Source organism: Ictalurus punctatus, chromosome 25, assembly GCF_001660625.3.
Source record: "Ictalurus punctatus breed USDA103 chromosome 25, Coco_2.0, whole genome shotgun sequence".
Taxonomy (NCBI): Eukaryota; Metazoa; Chordata; class Actinopteri; order Siluriformes; family Ictaluridae; genus Ictalurus; species Ictalurus punctatus.
The window spans coordinates 18282255-18300837 of NC_030440.2; the positions used below are offsets into that span (position 1 = coordinate 18282255).

General features: G+C 41.8%; 1 protein-coding gene across 2 annotated transcripts; it reads left to right on the plus strand.

Annotated features, from left to right (window-relative positions):
• The first annotated feature begins 1389 nt into the window (after positions 1-1389).
• asb2a.1 (ankyrin repeat and SOCS box containing 2a, tandem duplicate 1) lies at positions 1390-17132 on the plus strand. Of its 2 annotated transcripts, XM_017456471.3 has the most exons (12): positions 1390-1526; positions 3306-3417; positions 3604-4998; positions 6069-6188; positions 6270-6439; positions 7667-7822; positions 8458-8703; positions 8784-8955; positions 9600-9650; positions 10699-11269; positions 12131-12284; positions 12695-17132. In XM_017456471.3, the coding sequence occupies exons 3-12, from the start codon at positions 4370-4372 to the stop codon at positions 12838-12840; spliced, it is 2415 nt and encodes an 804-aa protein (XP_017311960.1). In that variant the 5' UTR covers positions 1390-1526; positions 3306-3417; positions 3604-4369; the 3' UTR covers positions 12841-17132. The 2 variants fall into 2 exon arrangements, with proteins under 2 accessions (XP_017311960.1, XP_017311961.1); XM_017456472.3 differs by lacking the exon at positions 9600-9650.
• Positions 17133-18583: the final 1451 nt, after the last annotated feature.

Genomic DNA, 18583 nt, shown 5'->3' on the forward strand with positions numbered 1-18583 from the left:
CACAATATTCACATTTTTTAAGATGCACCTGTACACACAGTATATTTACACATACCTGCATGCGTCTGTTATTTGTATGATGTTTTAAAAGAGCTACAGGATAAAGTAGTGAGAAAAGAAACATGAGAGATAAATCCAGAGAGTTGTGAGGTGGAGATTTTCTATTTGTAAATCCAAAGAGCAGATATGTAAGTGATCTATTTTTATCCAACAACTGGGTCAGATACAACACATGACTTTCACACACACACACACACACACATACACACCAAGTGGGTTTAAAATGTAAGACTATATCCCATAGACTTTTGTTTTAACCCTGTAGTCTCTTCATTCCTCTTCATGAGCTCTGAAAGAGTTTTACAGTGTTCGGTTGTTATAGATTTTAAAATATTAATCATTTAACAGTTAAGTATGTAAAGGTTAAAAGATGGCGGAGTGTTGCTACCATATCCCTGTTGGATGCTATGGTGTTGCTAGGTGGTTGCTAGGTGGTTGCGATCAGTCCAGCACCTCATTCCCATAAAGCAGCTACAGTATGTCTCTGCCAAATTTCATGGCTCTATTTTAAAAATTGTGACCTGTGAAATTTTTACACATTTGAAAAAGAAGATTACTGAGAAAAAAAAAGTCAAATAAAGTGCTTACTGAAGATGAAGGAATGAAGATGATCAACCCATGAAATTCTGCATTCTACATCCAGAGCGTTTTTCACTGATTTTGGGGAAGCTTAAAGGTGCTGTGTAGAACTGTTTCACACACTGTTTCCCTGTCAGACATGAGTCCAGGTTATGAGTCCCTGGTACTCTAACAGAGGTGCTGATATTTATCATATAACCATGGGATTTACCATTTTTGAACTATCGCTAAAACGCAAAGAAAAGTCGATTCACTGAAAGGGAAAGGACACGGGACGTGAAAGATTCGGATACGCTAGCAGTTCTTTTCACCTCATGTCACGTTTATCTAGGTGAACTTTGACCTGTGAATTCATGAGCCTTGGTTTGTGTGTCAAAAGAAAACGAGAAGGCGGGGCTGTGGTTGGTGCGTTTGGTCAGTAAAAAAATGGAGGAGCTGCTAGTTATTTAGTAGTGCCACAGCAAAGGTTTGCCTCACTGTTTTTACTGAGAGAAAAAAAAAATTTGTGGTAAATTTTTTAGTTTTTTCTTTCTGGGTGCTAGGATTCCATCATTAGCCAAGCTGTCATGCCTGCTCTTTTATCTTTTCCGTTTGAACATGTTATTCAGGACCCCGGACTCCGTCATGGCAGCCGACGGGCCTGTACTGGGTGCCAGCAGTCCCACGCTGAACCACGATGATTTCAGCCTCTACGGCTACATGTCTGATGATGAACTGATGCAGCTGGCCATCGAGCGCAGTCTCACTGAGACCCACAACAACTCCACAACGTCTTCAGCTGAAACAACGAAGAGCTCCACTCCACAGCGCAGGACAGAGATTCCCCGGCCGGGTCAGCGCCCGACACCGCGGCCAGATCCAACCCCCTGTCCTGCAAACCCACCCAGGTACAGAGTAGAGGAAACGACAAGCCCACACACACAAGCGCAGATTAACGCTGACTCACGTCTGCAGACTCGTGACTGTTTTTACAATTTGAACAAACTTTAAGGTAGTGCTTACGGTAAGAGTCAGCATTTATTTCCTACGACTTCATACATACCGTACATTTCAACAAATCCTGCACCGATTTCTTCAAATTCACGCAAATTTCTAATAAGATTTTTAAAAGAGTAAACACAAAGACAACAAATCGGCTTATTCGGACTCTATTTTTGCTTAAATTATGACTCAATCAGAATGTTCATCATCGGTTCATCCTTTGGACACATTTCAGTCACTTCCTTCATCCAAGTGCCTGTTCTGAGAGACTCGGATGTTAATTTGGAAAGATTTATCATTTTTAACATACGATCCGGTGCGTCCATAACGCACAAACCAATCCAACAGCGACGTCTCCAAACAGGAAGTGAGGTTCTACCTCAGCAAGAGTGCCACTTATTCAGATGTACGTAGATGACCGAAGGACCTCAACAGAAGAGACTCCAAGAGATTTTAGTCTAAATCCCCTCAAGATGGCGCTATAATTCACAAATCTGTAAAGATTCTTCTTTCTCCTGACTCCCAAAAAAAGGTCCGGAGAGTTTGTGATGTAAAGACTTTGTGACTCGCCGAACAGGAAGTCGGCCATTATGAAACTAATTAAAAACTGTTTGTTTTCTCACTTCTTGTCCTCAAATTCTTGTCCAATCATCATGAGATTTGGAACACAGCTTTGTGAGACCAACCGAACAAAACTGGTGCCTTAGATCTTTGATATATGAAACGTTTCATCCAGAACGTGCTGATGGTCCCAATGGCTTCTGCACTTCCAAGAAAGTGCTTGGCCCCCTTACGTATGGCACAATATACTCTATATTTCCAAATTTACGCAACAAATCAAATGGCTTGCTAGCCCACATTACTCTGGCCGCATTTTTAATGTAGGCTCAATAAAAATAAATAAACTGCTTAAATTGCTTAAAGTAAAAAGTGTTCAGTGTGTGCTGATGTAAGGCTGCACTTCGCCTGTGTCATGTGTTTGTCTAGCTCAGCTCTGATTTATCACTGAAACACGTGACATGTTGCTTACAGACGCCCGATATATCCACACCTGCCCCAGTAGATCCTGCATAACAGAGCACAGACATCAAACCAACACAAAATCCAGGCCAGGGTGAAGTCCAGCTGAAATGCTCCCAAAGCTCACGTTGCACCCTTGAGAAAAACAGATGCACGGCCTTCTCCTCTGTCCTTCTGCTTTGTGTTTAACATTGAGTTCGAGTTACGCCGAACACATTCGTGCATGTTGACTGCAGTGTACAATGCTTTCACTGTGGTGCTTCATTAGAAACGTTTACTGAGAAGAGAAGAGTTTACTGAACTGTCACAGTTTTCCTATTACTATATCTCTTAATTAACGTCAGTGTCATGGCATATTACCGTCAGCATGTCGTCACTTTCACCAGCTTACTAGAAAAATAGTTCATTATTTTCCAATGTATTCCTCTTATAACGCAGGATATTTTATATTAATTAAAGAGCAACATATCATTTTTTTAATCCATTTATAGTTGCATTTAATGTCTGTGTAAGTTAGTTCCAGGCTTGGAGAGACACCTCCTGGTGCATGCGCAAATAACATGTCTCTAAGCACAGAGGTACGATGAAATGACTGTTAATCCATTGGTCGGTGGAAAAAAATGTGTCACAGTTGTAGAGATTTCAAAATTATTTTGTGTATAAAGAAGGAAATGGAAGAAAAAAAACATCACAGCACAGTGCAAACTCTGCCTTCCATCTGTGAAGACGCCGTCTTTATCGAAGGACTCGACATCTAATTTAAAGAAGCATTTGCAGGTAAGACCAGCACAGAAATCGTGTTCGCTAGGTGAGCTAAAATACTTTAGTATTAGTGCTATCACGATAAACTGTGGTTTATTTATCGAATACAGTTGGAAGCTAATGAATATATAGACCTCAGAACTAAACAAATCTGAGAAAGCCTACAACTCCTCTTTTAATTTGCATTGTTTTGTTTCTCAGAGGAAGCACCCAAGTGACTTGACCAAAAAAAGACTCTAACCGGCCAGAGACGATTGAGCAGCCTAGTACTGATCTGATCCTGGACAAGGGGCCGTGCATCCTCCTTTCAAACAAGCAGAGCGTGAACCTGGACACAGCTCATCCCAAAGTGCAGTCAATAAACTAATATTTGAATTTGTAACTGATGATGTTCAGCCATTCTCATTGGTTGAGCAGCCTTCATTCAAAAAAAAAAAAAAACTGTGGCGGGTGAAAGACCCTAGTCCAGCGCATTGAGAAGGAGTTTGCTGTTATGAAAAATAGCGTGACTGAAACAGATTTGTGGACTGCACATAACAGAAGGTTCTTAGGCATGAGATGCCACTGGATTGAGGAAAACACTATGGAGAGGACGTCTGCGGCACTGGCCTGTGCTTGAGTTAAAGGACGGCATACTTTTGATGTTTGTGAAATACATGCGGAGCACAAACTGCTACACATTGTGAGGTCTACCGTGACAGAGAATGGGAGTAATTTTGTTAAAGCTTTCTGTGAATTTGGAACATCTATGGAGGTACCTGCAGATGAGTTGGAATATAATGGAATATGATTTTTGGATATGGATGGGAGGTGAGGAGCTTCATTTTTTTTCTTCCTCCTCATCAGAGATGCTCCGCACACACCCTGAACCTGATTGCCACCATTCAGGTGTATAAAGCGGCATCAGGAGGTCATTCCCGGAAAGTTTACTGAAGTGCAATGGGAAATTGTGCAAGATGTTGTGAACATGAGAGTGTCTGTTCCATGTGTTACCAGATGGAATTCAGAGTGTGAGGCCATTTCCAAACTGATTGGTCTCGGAGATGATCATCTGACCGTCATCTGTGGAAAACTTGGAGTTACCAGACTGCACCCGCATGAGGTGACGTTTCTGAGAGAGTACTGTATGTGGATGAGTTACAAGCCCTTTCCCAGTCCACTGATCTTCTACAGGAGGAGAAAAGATGCTACCTTGGATTTGGAGGCAACATCTTTGGTCTCCTTGTGGAGACCTGGATCTTTGGTGTCCAGGGCTTCTTGTGCAGCTGAGATGAGGATTTACCCTGAGACTGATGAATCAGATGGGGATTATTTTGTGTTCGTAAAGACAAAAAGGGCTGATGACGGCACAGTGGAGGAAGACGTTCGTGAGTTCCTTGATGATCCTGAGGAAAGCGTGCAGTCTTTAAATTCATCTCCCCTGCTCAAGCAGCTCTTCATGAAGTATAACACCACTTTGCCTTCTAGTGCTCCTGTTCAACGTGTATTCAGTTATGGGGGAAATGTCCTTCCATCATCTCGTAGCAGAACGTCTGATGACCACATGGAGCGAGTCCTCCTGCTTCATTACAACGGAAGGTTTTGCCCAAAGCTACTGTAGGTTTTGACAGAATGAACCGTTTGAATGCACATTTAGTCTTTCATTGCCAACAGACTAACTGTGATTCTTGTCAGGATTAAGTTTCGCAGTATTTTTGAATCTGAAATATATCCTACTGGATGTTAACATAATTCAGTGCATCTGTTCTGATTGGATTTTCCTGAGGGGAAACAAAGGCGATTCTTTTTCTGTATTTTCTATTGCAGAATAATTTCTACTGTGTAAAAATGCTTGTTCTACATTATCAGAGCGTTTACTGTTTTCCTACGAAGGGGCAGTGTAACTGTTTTTTTATTTCTTTATATTTATAACACTAAGACACATTTAGTTTAAATCCAGAATAAATATATTTTATAAATAAAACATTCTAGATCATATTTGACTTTATTTACATGTGTGACCTTGAAGAAATCCAAAAGTAATCAGATTACATTACTTTCACATTGTGATACTTGGACTAGATTACTGGTTACATTTTTTGTGAAGTCATGTGAAACTGTAACAGATTCCATTTGTAAAGAAACCCTCCCAACCCTGGTTACTTCCCGTTCTCACTTACACTATAGCAGCTATAAACAGTCACATCCTCACCAGCCTCTATTTTCTCTCTCTCTCTCGCTCTCTTAAAGTTAATAAGAGAAAAGATCCAAGAAACCGTGTGGCGTAAACCCGTCCGTCCTGAAGATGACGGAAAACTTAAAGTTTAAAGAGAGTCCTTCCATAAATATTAAATAAATGTCTCCTAACATTATGGAAACTTCACCATATCAGTGATTGTACACATTTAAATCCATTTATGTGAAATCCCTGTGAATGGGCTGTTACTATAGAAACGATGACGTATTAGAACCAGCGCATTAATATAAAGCTGTGATTTGCAGATGCGCTGTCATAGCTGCTGTTATAGAAAACTAATCAACACCTGATGACCAGTCACAACCCTGGATTCAGCAGTGCTGTGGTGTAAACATTAATACACTTAGATATTAATGATGATGATGATGATTGGAAAATTGGACTACGTTGTATTGTATTGTTAGGCTGAAATGTACGTTTGTCCTCACAGGAATAAAAATGAGCAGCAGCCAGTAATAATGAGCCACTTCATCACCGGGAACGGGAAGCGAATGGTGGCGTATCGGAGATATGACGGGACTCTGATAGAAGTCAAACCCGAGGCGGAAGAGTGAGTAAATTCACTTCACCTTCAGAGTTCAGCGTTACTCACGCGGGATGTTGTGAAGTCTCATGTTTCGGCTTCTGATAGAGAAGTGGATCCGGTGCTGAAGGCCATCCGGGACGGAGATGTTGGAACTTTGAGAAGGCTGATCAAAAAGGTCGACTGCAACCTTCTGATGCCGAACGAATACGGCTGGATTCCACTTCACGAGGCTGCGCAATACGGCCAGCACGAGTGTATTAAAGCGCTCCTGAGAGGTAGGCCCGACGCAACGTCCACAGCTATACGGATATTTCTTTTGAAAACGTCGTTTTAACCTCTCCATTTAAAAGCTAAACGATCTCGTCCACATAGTCAGCGTTTTGGAAAAGCTCTCTGTTCCAATAGAAAATGCAAAAATGTTTTGAAGATGCAGGACAGTAGGTGGTAAACAGTTCCGTCAAACACCTCAGGAATAACGTAAAGTGCTGCGTATCAGCTAGAGAAGACAAAGCGTGGGAAAACAACAGGAATGAAGGTTCTAAAACGAGATATGACAAACACAAGGATTCATATGTGTGGCTCAAGGTTCCACTCGAATACAAAGTGTCCTCCCGGGTCCTAAATCTGCGTTCTCGGTGGATTCAGGAGCAGTACAGTATATTTCATATTTCATATTTCATATTGTACCGCTTATCCTACACAGGGTCACCGGGAGCCTGGAGCCTATCCCTGGGGACTCGGGGCACAGGGCGGGGGACACCCTGGACAGGGTGCCAAATCATCACAGGGCACAATCACACACACTTTTTTTTTTGTGAGTCAAATGGATGTGAGGCCAACACGCAGAGGGAAAAAATACATTTTCAAAAAAAATCAATCCTCTAAAAAACACCCAAAGATCACTCTTTCAGAACCCTAACCCTGATTCTTCCATTTGTCAAGTTTAAAGATTCATGTGTGGTGAAAAAAAGGAACCTACAGGAACCTCCCTTCATCCAACTAATCATGTGACTTCTGAGTGCACCAGAACTAATTTAGTGGTTTCATGGTGATGGGGGTGAATACTTATGCAATCAAAGTTTAAGTTTTTTTTCATTTGTTAATCATTTTCTGGAAGAGTTCAAGGGGAGTGAATACTTATGCAAGGAACTATAAATACAAGGAAAAAAGCCTTCAAAGCCACTGGTTACCTCTGCCAGGAGGTTAAGACCTGACCGTAAGATCCATCTAACAAGAGAACCCCCTCAAACATCACCACAGAAATGATTTCCAGACACACAATCGTTATTTCTGTCGTGATGACCCTCTCGCTGTCAGAGCTCTGAGTTGGAGAAGAAGTCTGCATGCACAGATCTGAATGCTAAGTATTACTCGTTGCTATTACGTTTTTTACGTCCGTCATTGCTTACATTTATTCAGAGTACCAATAATAATTTTGTTGTCAATTGAAGCATCCTGTTGTCGTGTTTCATTCATTAATTTTTTTAAATCCTCTGCTAAAGTCCAACCCGGGATGATTAACAAGCGCACGCTGAAGGATCAGACGGCTCTCCTGCTGGCCGTGTCGAAGGAGAACGAGGAGTGTGTGTTGTGTCTCCTGGAGAAAGGCGCAGATCCAGACATCCCCAACAAGGAGAAGGAGACGCCGCTGTATAGAGGTACCGCAGGGAGTTTCCTAACCCCGCTTCGTCTCTAAACAATCACACGTGGGACTGTTGATAAGTTTACTTAACAGTTTTATGGAAGGAGTCTCCGGTGTCAGAACTTTGTAACAGTCAGAAGTAAAGCTGTAAAGTTTTCCCACATCTTCAGGACAGAGTTTAAGCGTTTCAGCGGTTTCTCGGAAACAGGAACATTGAATGTAACTATAAATGGATAAAAAGTACGACTTTTTAAAAAAATGATTAATAAAAGGTTGTATTCGTTGGCAGACTGCTGTTCTATATGAGAAATAAAACACTCACTATAGGAAAATAATCTATATGATCGCTCTAGGTTATTGTTGATTATTTTCCTGGAACAGCATGCCCCCGAGCCAGTGCGTGGTGTGTTCCTCATTTCACAGACTCTTTTAACGCTGTTGTACTGGAGGTGTGAAAGTGCAGCGTATATATACTGTATCTGATCAAATACATGACAATGTTAGTTAAATCTGATCTATTTGCATTGACTTTCAGGTAAACCAAGTCCCACAGTTTGCGCGTGTGAGAAATGCAGAGGTCCGCAGGTCGTGTGTGTAAATCAGATGAAATCTTTTAGGAGGTACGTCTCTGAGGTTGTTCTGTGCTTCCAGCGTGTGAGAAGGAAAACCCCGCCATCGTGGCCATGCTGCTGAACCACGGCGTGGCGGTCAACAAAAACTGTATCCAAGGCTGGACGGCGCTGCACGAGGCCGTGTGCAGGAACAACGTGGAGATCTGTGAGATGTTAGTGAAGGCAGGGGCGAAAATTAGCACGCCCAACGTGTACGGCATCACCCCCATCTTCGTGGCAGCTCAGAGTGGGAACGTAGATGCGCTCCGCTTCCTCCTGAAAAACGGTAAAGGTGGAATTCTCTGCCTAAATCACCTGCGGAGTTTTCACACAACATTTCATACTGGATTTCTTTCTTGTCTTCAGGCGCCGATATCAACAGCCAGGCAGCAGATGGAGCCACGGCGCTTTATGAAGCCTGTAAGAACGGTCATGTGGAGATCGTGGAGTTCCTGCTGTCTCAAAAAGCTGACGCCAACAAACCGGGCAAAACCGGACTGCTGCCGATTCACATAGCAGCTCAGAGGGGACACGATCAGTAAGTGTACAGTCATCTGTGCTGTAGTGATGTAATAATAATAATAATAATAATAATAATAATAATAATAATAATAATCAGTTATTATTTTGCTTATTGTTTGAGTAGTCTGATTAGTTCTAGTTCACAATAATGAAAAAAATAAAGGTGTTTATTGTAAAGTGTCAAATTAAATGGAATTATTATTATTATTATTATTATTATTATTATTATTATTATTGTTATTATTATTATTATTATTGTTATTATTTGTTCTGCCAGTGATTTGAAGTAAAAATCTGTAAATTCCTCATGCAGTGAAGACATTTTTTCATCCTAAATAATTGAAACTAAATGTATTTATTCCATTTGGTGAGAGTCTATCCTGTATTCGGTTTCAGCTTACCGAGGACGTGAAAATACAGTCAGCAAAGTAATTTAAATTATTCTTCTGCATCAGTACATTGTTTCAGTATTAGCTGTTGTGCTAGCTAATGAAGTTTCCTGTTAGCATAACATGTGACTTAGATACTTCATCTCTGCTCTCCGCAGTGATCGCTCACGTCCCTGTGTATTGTAAATCTGTAGTATACTGTGTGGATATGTATGCACTGTGTGTATATATATATATTTGTAAATGTAAATGTTGTCGCACGCTGTTTCAGCACCAACCTCTTCACTTTCGGGTCAGAACACAATACTGACAGGGCGCTTCAGTAAGTCCCACGGCATGGCTGTACAAAATAAAAAACGATGCAAGGAAAGAAATGCCGAATTAACATGTAACATTATTAACATGACATTAATGTGTAGAGTAAAACACATTGTGGTTTTCATTTATCAAATGATTTTAACTGAAGCATGTGTCATTCTGCTTTTTCACTGCAGCTGTCACTTCACTCTCAACTCAGACTGGAGACAGTCCGTTCGATGATGAATTGTAATGAGCATTTAATGGTGCTGTTCATAAGGCTTCATGACACCTACATAACTCCTTCCATATAAACCTACATATCCATGTCTACCCAGGTCCCATCTCATCAAGTCACTTCCAGTAGTTTTGTTTTAACACTCGAGGCAGATTTTTGTTGACATAAGGCAGTGATGTAAAGTGTGACATGTCGAACATCAAAACCTGATAGAAAAGAATCTGGGGCCGGATTGAATATAAGCTACATAAAAAACATTTTTATGTCAACAGTCATAGCATTGACATAGGTATTCATAAAGCCATAAGCAGAAATATGACATTTTACTTGAGAGCCATGAAAAATATACACTACTGTCATTACAGTGCCGTAGCATTGACATAGGTATTCATACCTATGAAATTTGACATAAGTAATTTTATTTACATAGATTATAAGTAGAATTAGGAAACTTGCTTCACGTATAAACTCTCACTACAGTTTTGTAGAAATGGAAATGATGTAGATATTCATAAACATCTTATAAGCAGAAATATGGAATGTATGTCAACCTCTCAGCAAGCATATGTCACTTGACCCGAGCGTTATGCCAGCTCGACATCAGAATTGCTTTATGTAGGTTTATGAAGCACTTATGTGAGAACATTATGTGACGTGTAAGATGTCATTTCACTGTGTGTATTTCACGCAATAATTCCAGCTACCAAACCATTCTTAGATAACTGCCTCCATTAGCAGTTCATTGGCATTGTCCTAGCACTGTCGTAGCACTAGCATGGCCGCTCAGGTGCACGAATCGGACCTAACCGTTTATAACACCGCCTCTGTGCTTCAGGATCGTGTTGATGCTCATCCCTGCCACCAGCAAGGCCCGTGTGAGGCGTAGCGGCATCAGTCCTCTCCATGTCGCCGCCGAGCGAAACCGAGACGAGATCCTCGAGCTGCTCATCGAGTCCGGCTTCGACGTCAACGCCACGCTGTCCGAGGACCGCAGAATAATGTACGAGGACCACCGCAGCACCGCCCTCTACTTCTCCGTGATCAATAACAACATCTATGCGACCAGCATGCTACTACAAGCCGGCGCCGACCCCAACCTGGACACGTTCAGCCCACTGCTCGTAGCCCTGAGGCAGGGCTGCATAAGCACTGTGACCTTATTGGTGGAACATGGCGCTAATGTCAACGCCTACATCCCCATGCACCCCACCACCTTCCCCGCCACCGTCATGTTCTGCATGAAGTACCTCATCATTCTCAAGTACCTGATGGACAACGGCTGCGACGCGCTGTCGTGTTTTAGCTGCGTGTACGGCAGCGACCCCCACCCGCCTCTGAAAACAACGCCCAGCGAGAGAACACGCTACAGAGACGATCAAACTACGTCACGCAACACCTGTATACAGGTAATACAGCAAATTCTGATAGTACTTCTCCTGCAGTGTCATTACTTTGACATTCATAAAAAAGATTCTGCGCTAGCACAGGAAACGCACATCACTTAATATACATAACCCTGTTCTTTACTGTGTAATGGAATTCGAATAGATATGGATTAAAATGTTATCTACAGAAATATGACATTTTAATTAAAGACCAATGGAAATACACACTATTTGTACAGTGTCATAGCGCTGACCTACAGCGGGTGTTCCTAAAAACTGTTCCTAACAAGAAAAAAGATGATATTTGACTTAAAGACCGTAGACAATGTAAAAGATAAGTCTTAAACATAACTGAAACTGGTATATAGATATTCCTAAAACTGTTATGAGCAGAAATATGGAGCGCACGTCAACCTGTCACCTGACTCTGTGACAACTCGATATCAGAACTCATGATTAAGACTTTATAAATGTTGTGTAAATGTTCCTACGTGTAGTTTCATGTCCTGTCATGAAGGCTTTATGTCATGACAGCCCATGTGATGTAGAGTTAGATGCAGGAGTTGGTCAGAAATTAAGGCACCCGTGCTGAAGTGGGTGGAGCTTCACAAAAGGGGGTGTGGAATTTTAAATCCATCAGCAAGTTGTTGCTAAAAAAAACTAAATAAAAAAAGGGTTATATGTATATATTCTTTCTTGGTTGTGTGCATGGGTGTGGATGGGAGACTAGAGCTCAGATCCCACGCGATGCACCTGGAATCCATTCAGATTAACTTGAGAAGTAACATCTAAAACGTCCAGCCTCGGCTGATTGAAATCAATCTCAACACAGCGATGCTAACACTGATGCTAATACTGTACCCGTGTCTCCTGTGCCACCAGTTCTGTGACATGGTCTCCACGGACACGTACAGCCCCTGGGCAGGACCCATCATAGACGTGCTGCTGGATTACGTAGGTAACGTGAAGCTCTGTTCCCGGCTCGTCGAACACTTGGACAGTTACTCGGAATGGGCCAACATCAAGGAGAAAGCAAGTACGGCTAAAACCCCTCAGGCTTCATGGCTTTAAAACTGCTGAGAAATCCAGCTTGGTCAGACTGGTAGATAGAAACTCAACAGAAACAGCAGTGTTATTTATTAATCTGACCTATATTTCTTATGAAGAAATAGAAAATGATCCAATCTCCTAAATTCCACGCACCTGTTGTTCACATGGTATCTCCTGGCTTCATGGAGACCCTTTGGTCATGAGAAATAAAAATACACTGCTGATTTTTTAACTGCTGAATAACAGTCCGTGCTGGACTCGAGTGTTATTCTACGCGCTGCTGGATAATGAGTGCGGAAGCCGTTCTGTTAAAAGAAAGCAGGGATTAATGTGATCACTACAGCTAGGACTATTCACGCAGCGGTTTACTGTCTCTTGTTGGTGTTGTTATTGCAGTGCCCCCGCGGCCCCTCGTGCAGCTCTGCAGGCTGAAGATCCGGCAGCTGACTGGAATCCACGGACTGGACAAACTCAAAAAGTTGCCCCTCCCTGGACGACTGATCAAATTCCTGAATCACGAGGAACGCATGCTAGATTTATGAGCCTCGTTCAGAAAACACAGATAAAGGGACAGATTTAAAAAAAAAAAAAAACTGACGGAAGAACAGGGCCATTCCACCGATTGGGTGCCGTTTGCTTGTTGTAACTCTTCCAAATGAAACTTTTTTCAACACTGAATCTTATAACACACATATTTAACGATTCAAAATGTGCATCGGTCCAGCTCAGGTAACGTTATTTCATGTTGCACAAGGTTTCTAAGCGGACGATGGTTGCATTTTTCTCAGTCCTGTAACCGAAACTCGTGTGCCATTTAAAAAGCATGTTTAAAACCTTCCCAACTGATCCCTTCGTTCTCCCCTCAAGAACGTGTTTCTTGTGAAGAAATGGTTTGGTGTTCAGATAGTCGACGTTTGTGACTAAAATGATTCACTGTATATGCACGCATAGATTCCTTTTACAGGAGACCCAAACTTCAAGTTTATCCACCTTTTCATCGCCTCATTCTAACGGGAATGTGTGTCCGTATGTGTGTGTGCATGCGTGTGAGTGTGTGTGTGCATGTGTGTGTGAGAGAGTTCTGCATCGAAGGGATGTGCTATGTGCTTGTGGTTCTTCACAGCAAAGGAGGTGGAAAGAGAAAGAACGAGAGAGAGAGAGAGAGAGAGAGAGAGAGAGAGAGAGGGAGAGAGAGAGAGAGAGAGAAAGAAAGAGGGGGAGAGAGAGAAAGGGAGTGAAAGAGGGAAGGAGAGACAGAGAGAAGGGAGAGGGAGAGAGGGAGAGAAGGGGAGTGAAAGAGGGAAGGAGAGACAGATCGAAGTGAGAGGGAGAAGGGGAGTGAAAGAGGGAAGGAGAGACAGAGAGAAAGAAAGAGGGAGAGAGAGAGAAGGGGAGTGAAAGAGGGAAGGAGAGACAGATAGAAGGGAGAGGGAGAAGGGGAGTGAAAGAGGGAAGGAGAGACAGAGAGAAAGAAAGAGGGAGAGAGGGAGAAGGGGAGTGAAAGAGGGAAGGAGAGACAGAAAGAAAGAGGGAGAGAGGGAGAAGGGGAGTGAAAGAGGGAAGGAGAGACAGAAAGAAAGAGGGAGAGAGGGAGAAGGGGAGTGACAGAGGGAAGGAGAGACAGAGAGAAGGGAGAGAGAGAGAGAGAGGGTAGTGGGTGTGTCTTGCTCCTTCCCCTGCAGCATGCCACGGGTGGGTGTTTCTGGCTCCTGCGTAGTCTGGGTTCTCTCCATCTTCTTCTACAAAAGGTAAGAAAGACAGAAAGTGGAAGATATTGTGCAAGTCCTCAGATCTCTGCTCTGACTACCAGCACCTGAGATCAGCTTGAAAAGATTCTTGCTTGTCTACAAAGCACTAAATGTTTCAGCTGGAAAAACTGCATCCAATAGTGTTTTAGCTGGAATTGCTTTCAGTTTATGAGAAGCTTTCTCTTTCCATAAGTAACGGGACTGAGTTTTTAGCATAGAATTGGCAAATACGTGAAATATAGCCATATGGCGTACATGAAAATAGCATAACCTTCACAGTCCTAGTTACAATATCATCAAACATACAGAAAAGAAAACGAGAGAAGTTACTTTTGGTCCTCCCATGGCCGTCAGAAGATCCAGATGATCCAACTGGATGATACAAATTTTAGGGGAGTGGAGGAATGTGTACAGGACTGAAGGAAAAGCTCGGGACATGACTAAAATGTGTATTTTAACTCAAATATTATGGATTTCTTATGATAATTTTTTTTTATTTAAACCATAGATGAGATATGGACTCACACGACAATGCAAAAACATAAGATCTCTGAAGGATTTGAATCATTATATTTAATGGTAAAGTGTAGCGTTAGATAGTGGGGACAGGTAACACATGCTGTGTCCACAGATCTTCAGTCCAAAGGGGAGAGAGTTCCAAAGTTTAGCAGCTACAACCTCAAAAGCACAATCTCCTTTGTCTTGAGCCTAGAGCAAAGAATAAGCACCAATCCCTGATCTAAAATTCCTAATATGGCCGCAGTAGCTCTATAATACAGGTACAGTAGGTGCGTGACCATGCAAGGCTCTAAACGTAATCACAGGAATCTTAAACTGGATTCTAAATATAATTGGAAGCCAGTGTAAAGAAATCAGATTTGGTGTTACATGAGACCTTCTAGATGACTTGGTCAGAAGCTTGGCAGCAGCATTGTGGACCACTTGGAAGTGGTTGGATGACATATTGCTAAGAAAGCTGAAATGGGAATTACAGTAGTCAAGACGGGAGGAGATAAACGCATGTATAATCGTCCGCATCTCAGCTCTGGATGTAACTTGCCTGATTTTAGCAATATTCCTCACTGCTGTAGATGTACACTGGTGTTTTCTATGTTTTTGCATAAATGTGACCTAAAAGATTATCAGATTTTCACACAAGTCCTCAAAGTAGATAAAGAGAACCCGGTTAAACAAATGTTATTACAAATATATTATTCTTGGTCACTTATTGATTGAGGAAAATGATCCAAGAGGAAAAAGTATGTGCACCTTTGCTGTCAGTCTCTGGTGTGAGCTCCTTGTGCAGTAATAACTGCAGATAAACGTTTGGGGTAAGTGTTGATCATCTGCACGTCGGCTCGGAGGAGTTTTATCCCGTTCCTCAGTACAGAACAGCTTCAGCTCTGGGGTGTTGGTGTGTTTCCTCACATGAACTGCTCGCTTCAGGTTCTTCCACAACATCTCTACTGGATTGAGGTCAGGACTTTGACTCGGCCGTTCCAAAACATTCACTTTATTCTTCTTTAAGCGTTCTTTAGTAGAACGACTCGTGTGTTTAGGGTCGTTGTCTTGCTGCATGACCCACTTTCTCTTCAGATTCAGATCATGAACAGATGTCCTGATATTTTCCTTCAGAGTTCGCTGGAATAATTCAGAACTCATCGTTCCATCAGTGATGGCGAGTCGTCCTGGAACAGATGCAGCAAAACAGTCCACAACCCTGACACTACCGCCACCATGTTTCACAGATGGGAGAAGGGTCTTCTGCTGGAATGCAGTGTTTTCCTTTCTCCAAACATCACGCTTCTCATTTAAACCAAAAAGTTCTATTTTGGTCTCCTCCATCCACAAAACATTTTTCTATTAGACTTCTGACTCGTCCACGTGATCTTCATCAAACTGCAGAGGGGCAGCAGTGTTGTTTTTGGAGATCAGTGTTTTCCTCCTCGCAGTCCTGCCATGCACACCGTCGTTGTTCAGTGTTCTCCTGATGGTGGACTCAGGAACATTAACATCAGCTGATGTAAGAGAGGTCTTTACTTGCGTAGAAGTTCCCCTGGGCTCCTCTGTGACCTCGTGGACTATTACACGTCTCGCTCTTGGAGTGATCGTTGTTGGTCTCCGCTCCTGGGGAGGGGAACACCGGTCTTCAGTTTCCGACATTTGTACACAATCTGTCTGGCTGTGGATTGGTGGAGTCCAAACTCTTTACAGATGGTGCTGTAAACTTTTCCAGCCTGATGAGCTTCAACAACTCTTTTTCTGAGGTACTTCTGAGAATTCTCCTTTGTTCCTGCCATGACACACTTCCACAAACAAGATCAGACTTTGATAGATATCATTTTCCTTCATTAATTAAACGACCAAGTATACTATTTCTGTCTCATTTGTTTAATTGGGTTCTCTTTGTCTACTTCTGATGATGTTTTAGGTCATATTTTTGCAGTTATATAGAAAATTCTATAAAAATTTCAAGCACCACTGTATTGTGTGTGTGTGTGTGTGTGTGTATATATTCTTTAAACCACTTTACCATTTTATATGTTCAGTATGTGTGTGTTGATTTAAATGAATTATAGATCACATGAAATGATCTAATTAGAACCTTTTTAGATGTTTAAGATGAACCCTTAGGATTTGGTTTACTAGTGTACTGTACCTGGAAGTGAAGTGCTTATTAATACACTGGCCAAAATACTGTATTATAAATAATTATTAGATGTCAGAAAATAATATTAAATGTTGAAGTATTTCCATTTTATTGTACACATTACCTTAACATAAATCCTGAAAGAACTGGTAATAATGTGTGATCTGATCTGAAGTTTAATTCCTAGTCTGGTCTCATTCATTACTTTAGTTAAAAAGAGTATGTGTGTGTGTGTGTGTGTGTGTGTGTGTGTGTGTGTGTGTGTGTGTGCAAAGAATACACTTTGGGTCAAATCTTATTGCAAAATTATCGACTTCGAGGTGGTAACAGTAACTTAAAAATGACAGCTTTAACTCTGATTGTTGGAAGTTACTGACACTGGAGACTCCTTCCATAAATGTTAAATAAATGTCTCTTTACAGCAGAGTTCACCATATCAATGAATTTTAATCTGTTTATGTGGAGTGAATGAGCTGTTACTATAGAAACAATATAATATATAAACCTGTGATGTGCAGCTGCACTATTATCAGAGCTGCTGTTATAGAAAATTAATCAACACCTTCTGACCAATCACGATCGGGAATTCAACTAAATGCACTAAATGACTGCATTTACTCCTAATTGTAAACTGTTGTTAAAAGAGTTGCAGCGCTGTCTAACAAGCACAAGGGGGCAGCAATGATCTACATGATCTGTAAAACAATAAGATTTGAAATAACCGTCTTAGACATGTGTCCAATCTACTGAGACATGTTATAAATATATATATATATAAGCTATACTATAGTGTACATCTTTGCCATATCACTCCTGCTGATCATTCTCATTCTCATCCCATTTGTCTTCCATTTAAATGTGTTTTGTCCTCCACTTTACTCACAATGCATCATGGGTTTAAAACTATCACCAGTCAATACAATTTGCGAGATGGGCCTAACCACAGCAATCCATTCTGCCTCCCCCATCTCTGGTCCAGTCGAGCTCCGGCAGCAGTCGTGTGGAAAAATGGCTTTTCAGGAGCAGGCTGTGGGCAGGGAGAAGAGGGTTTCAACACCTTCTGTTTAGTGCAGAGGTTTGAGCGGATAAATAAAAAGTGTTTGCTGAAGGCTGAGGGATGTTTAAGGGCTGGGTGTAGACTCGGGATCTACTCAAAGCTTGTACACAAACCCTCGGACCAATGGTGTAGCCAAGAATATAACTCTGTGTGCCTATACTGTAGAGAGGAAAATCCTAGCTTAGATTCACATTGCTATTGCATGGCAAAATGCAGAGGGAGCCGGAAAGCCAATATTTTGTTTAAAGCTTTTATGCCAGGCTGGGGTTCTGCTAACCTTTCTATCATTAATGAATTCGGAGTTGGGACATTCAAACAGAAAAGGACTGTCGTCCCCCAATTTTTGGCCCCCAAAAAGCCATAGGGGTATCATCCTTTTTTGATTATAACCCAGAGACCGGCCATTTGGAGGTAGATAAAACATGACAGCGATTAAGGTCTGATAGGCCACCCCAAACACACCATTATCAAGATCACCTTTGAAAGAACTGGTATGGATCTCATTTGGCCAATGGCCTGGGAGGCTGCTTTGTACTAGTCCGTTGGATTACGCAACACAATATTCCAATGCAGTGCTTGGTGCTCAAGGAATCAGCACAGCCAAGGGACCGGAAAAAGACTTTGGATGATCCATGATTTGCACTTCCTTAAAACTGTTTAGGTCTCACTCTTGCTTCAGAGGATAGTGTAACCTGGATACTGCAGATGTGTACACAAGAGCTGCTGCTGTATTCACAAAGACTGCCCTGCGATATATTAATAAAAGTGGACTGAATTGAATTAAACATCCTAACTGAATATCTGCTGTGATCCAGATGAGGATGGGTTCG

What these genes read in the sequence shown, in the direction of transcription:
- asb2a.1 (XM_017456471.3), top strand. Translation starts at nt 4,370, where the DNA reads ATGAGAGTGTCTGTTCCATGTGTTACCAGATGGAATTCAGAGTGTGAG. An exon ending in GGAGACGCCGCTGTATAGAG is followed by an intron (nt 7,823 to 8,457) that starts GTACCGCAGGGA and finishes CTGTGCTTCCAG; the next exon opens with CGTGTGAGAAGGAAAACCCC. An exon ending in GCTCAGAGGGGACACGATCA is followed by an intron (nt 8,956 to 9,599) that starts GTAAGTGTACAG and finishes ACGCTGTTTCAG; the next exon opens with CACCAACCTCTTCACTTTCG.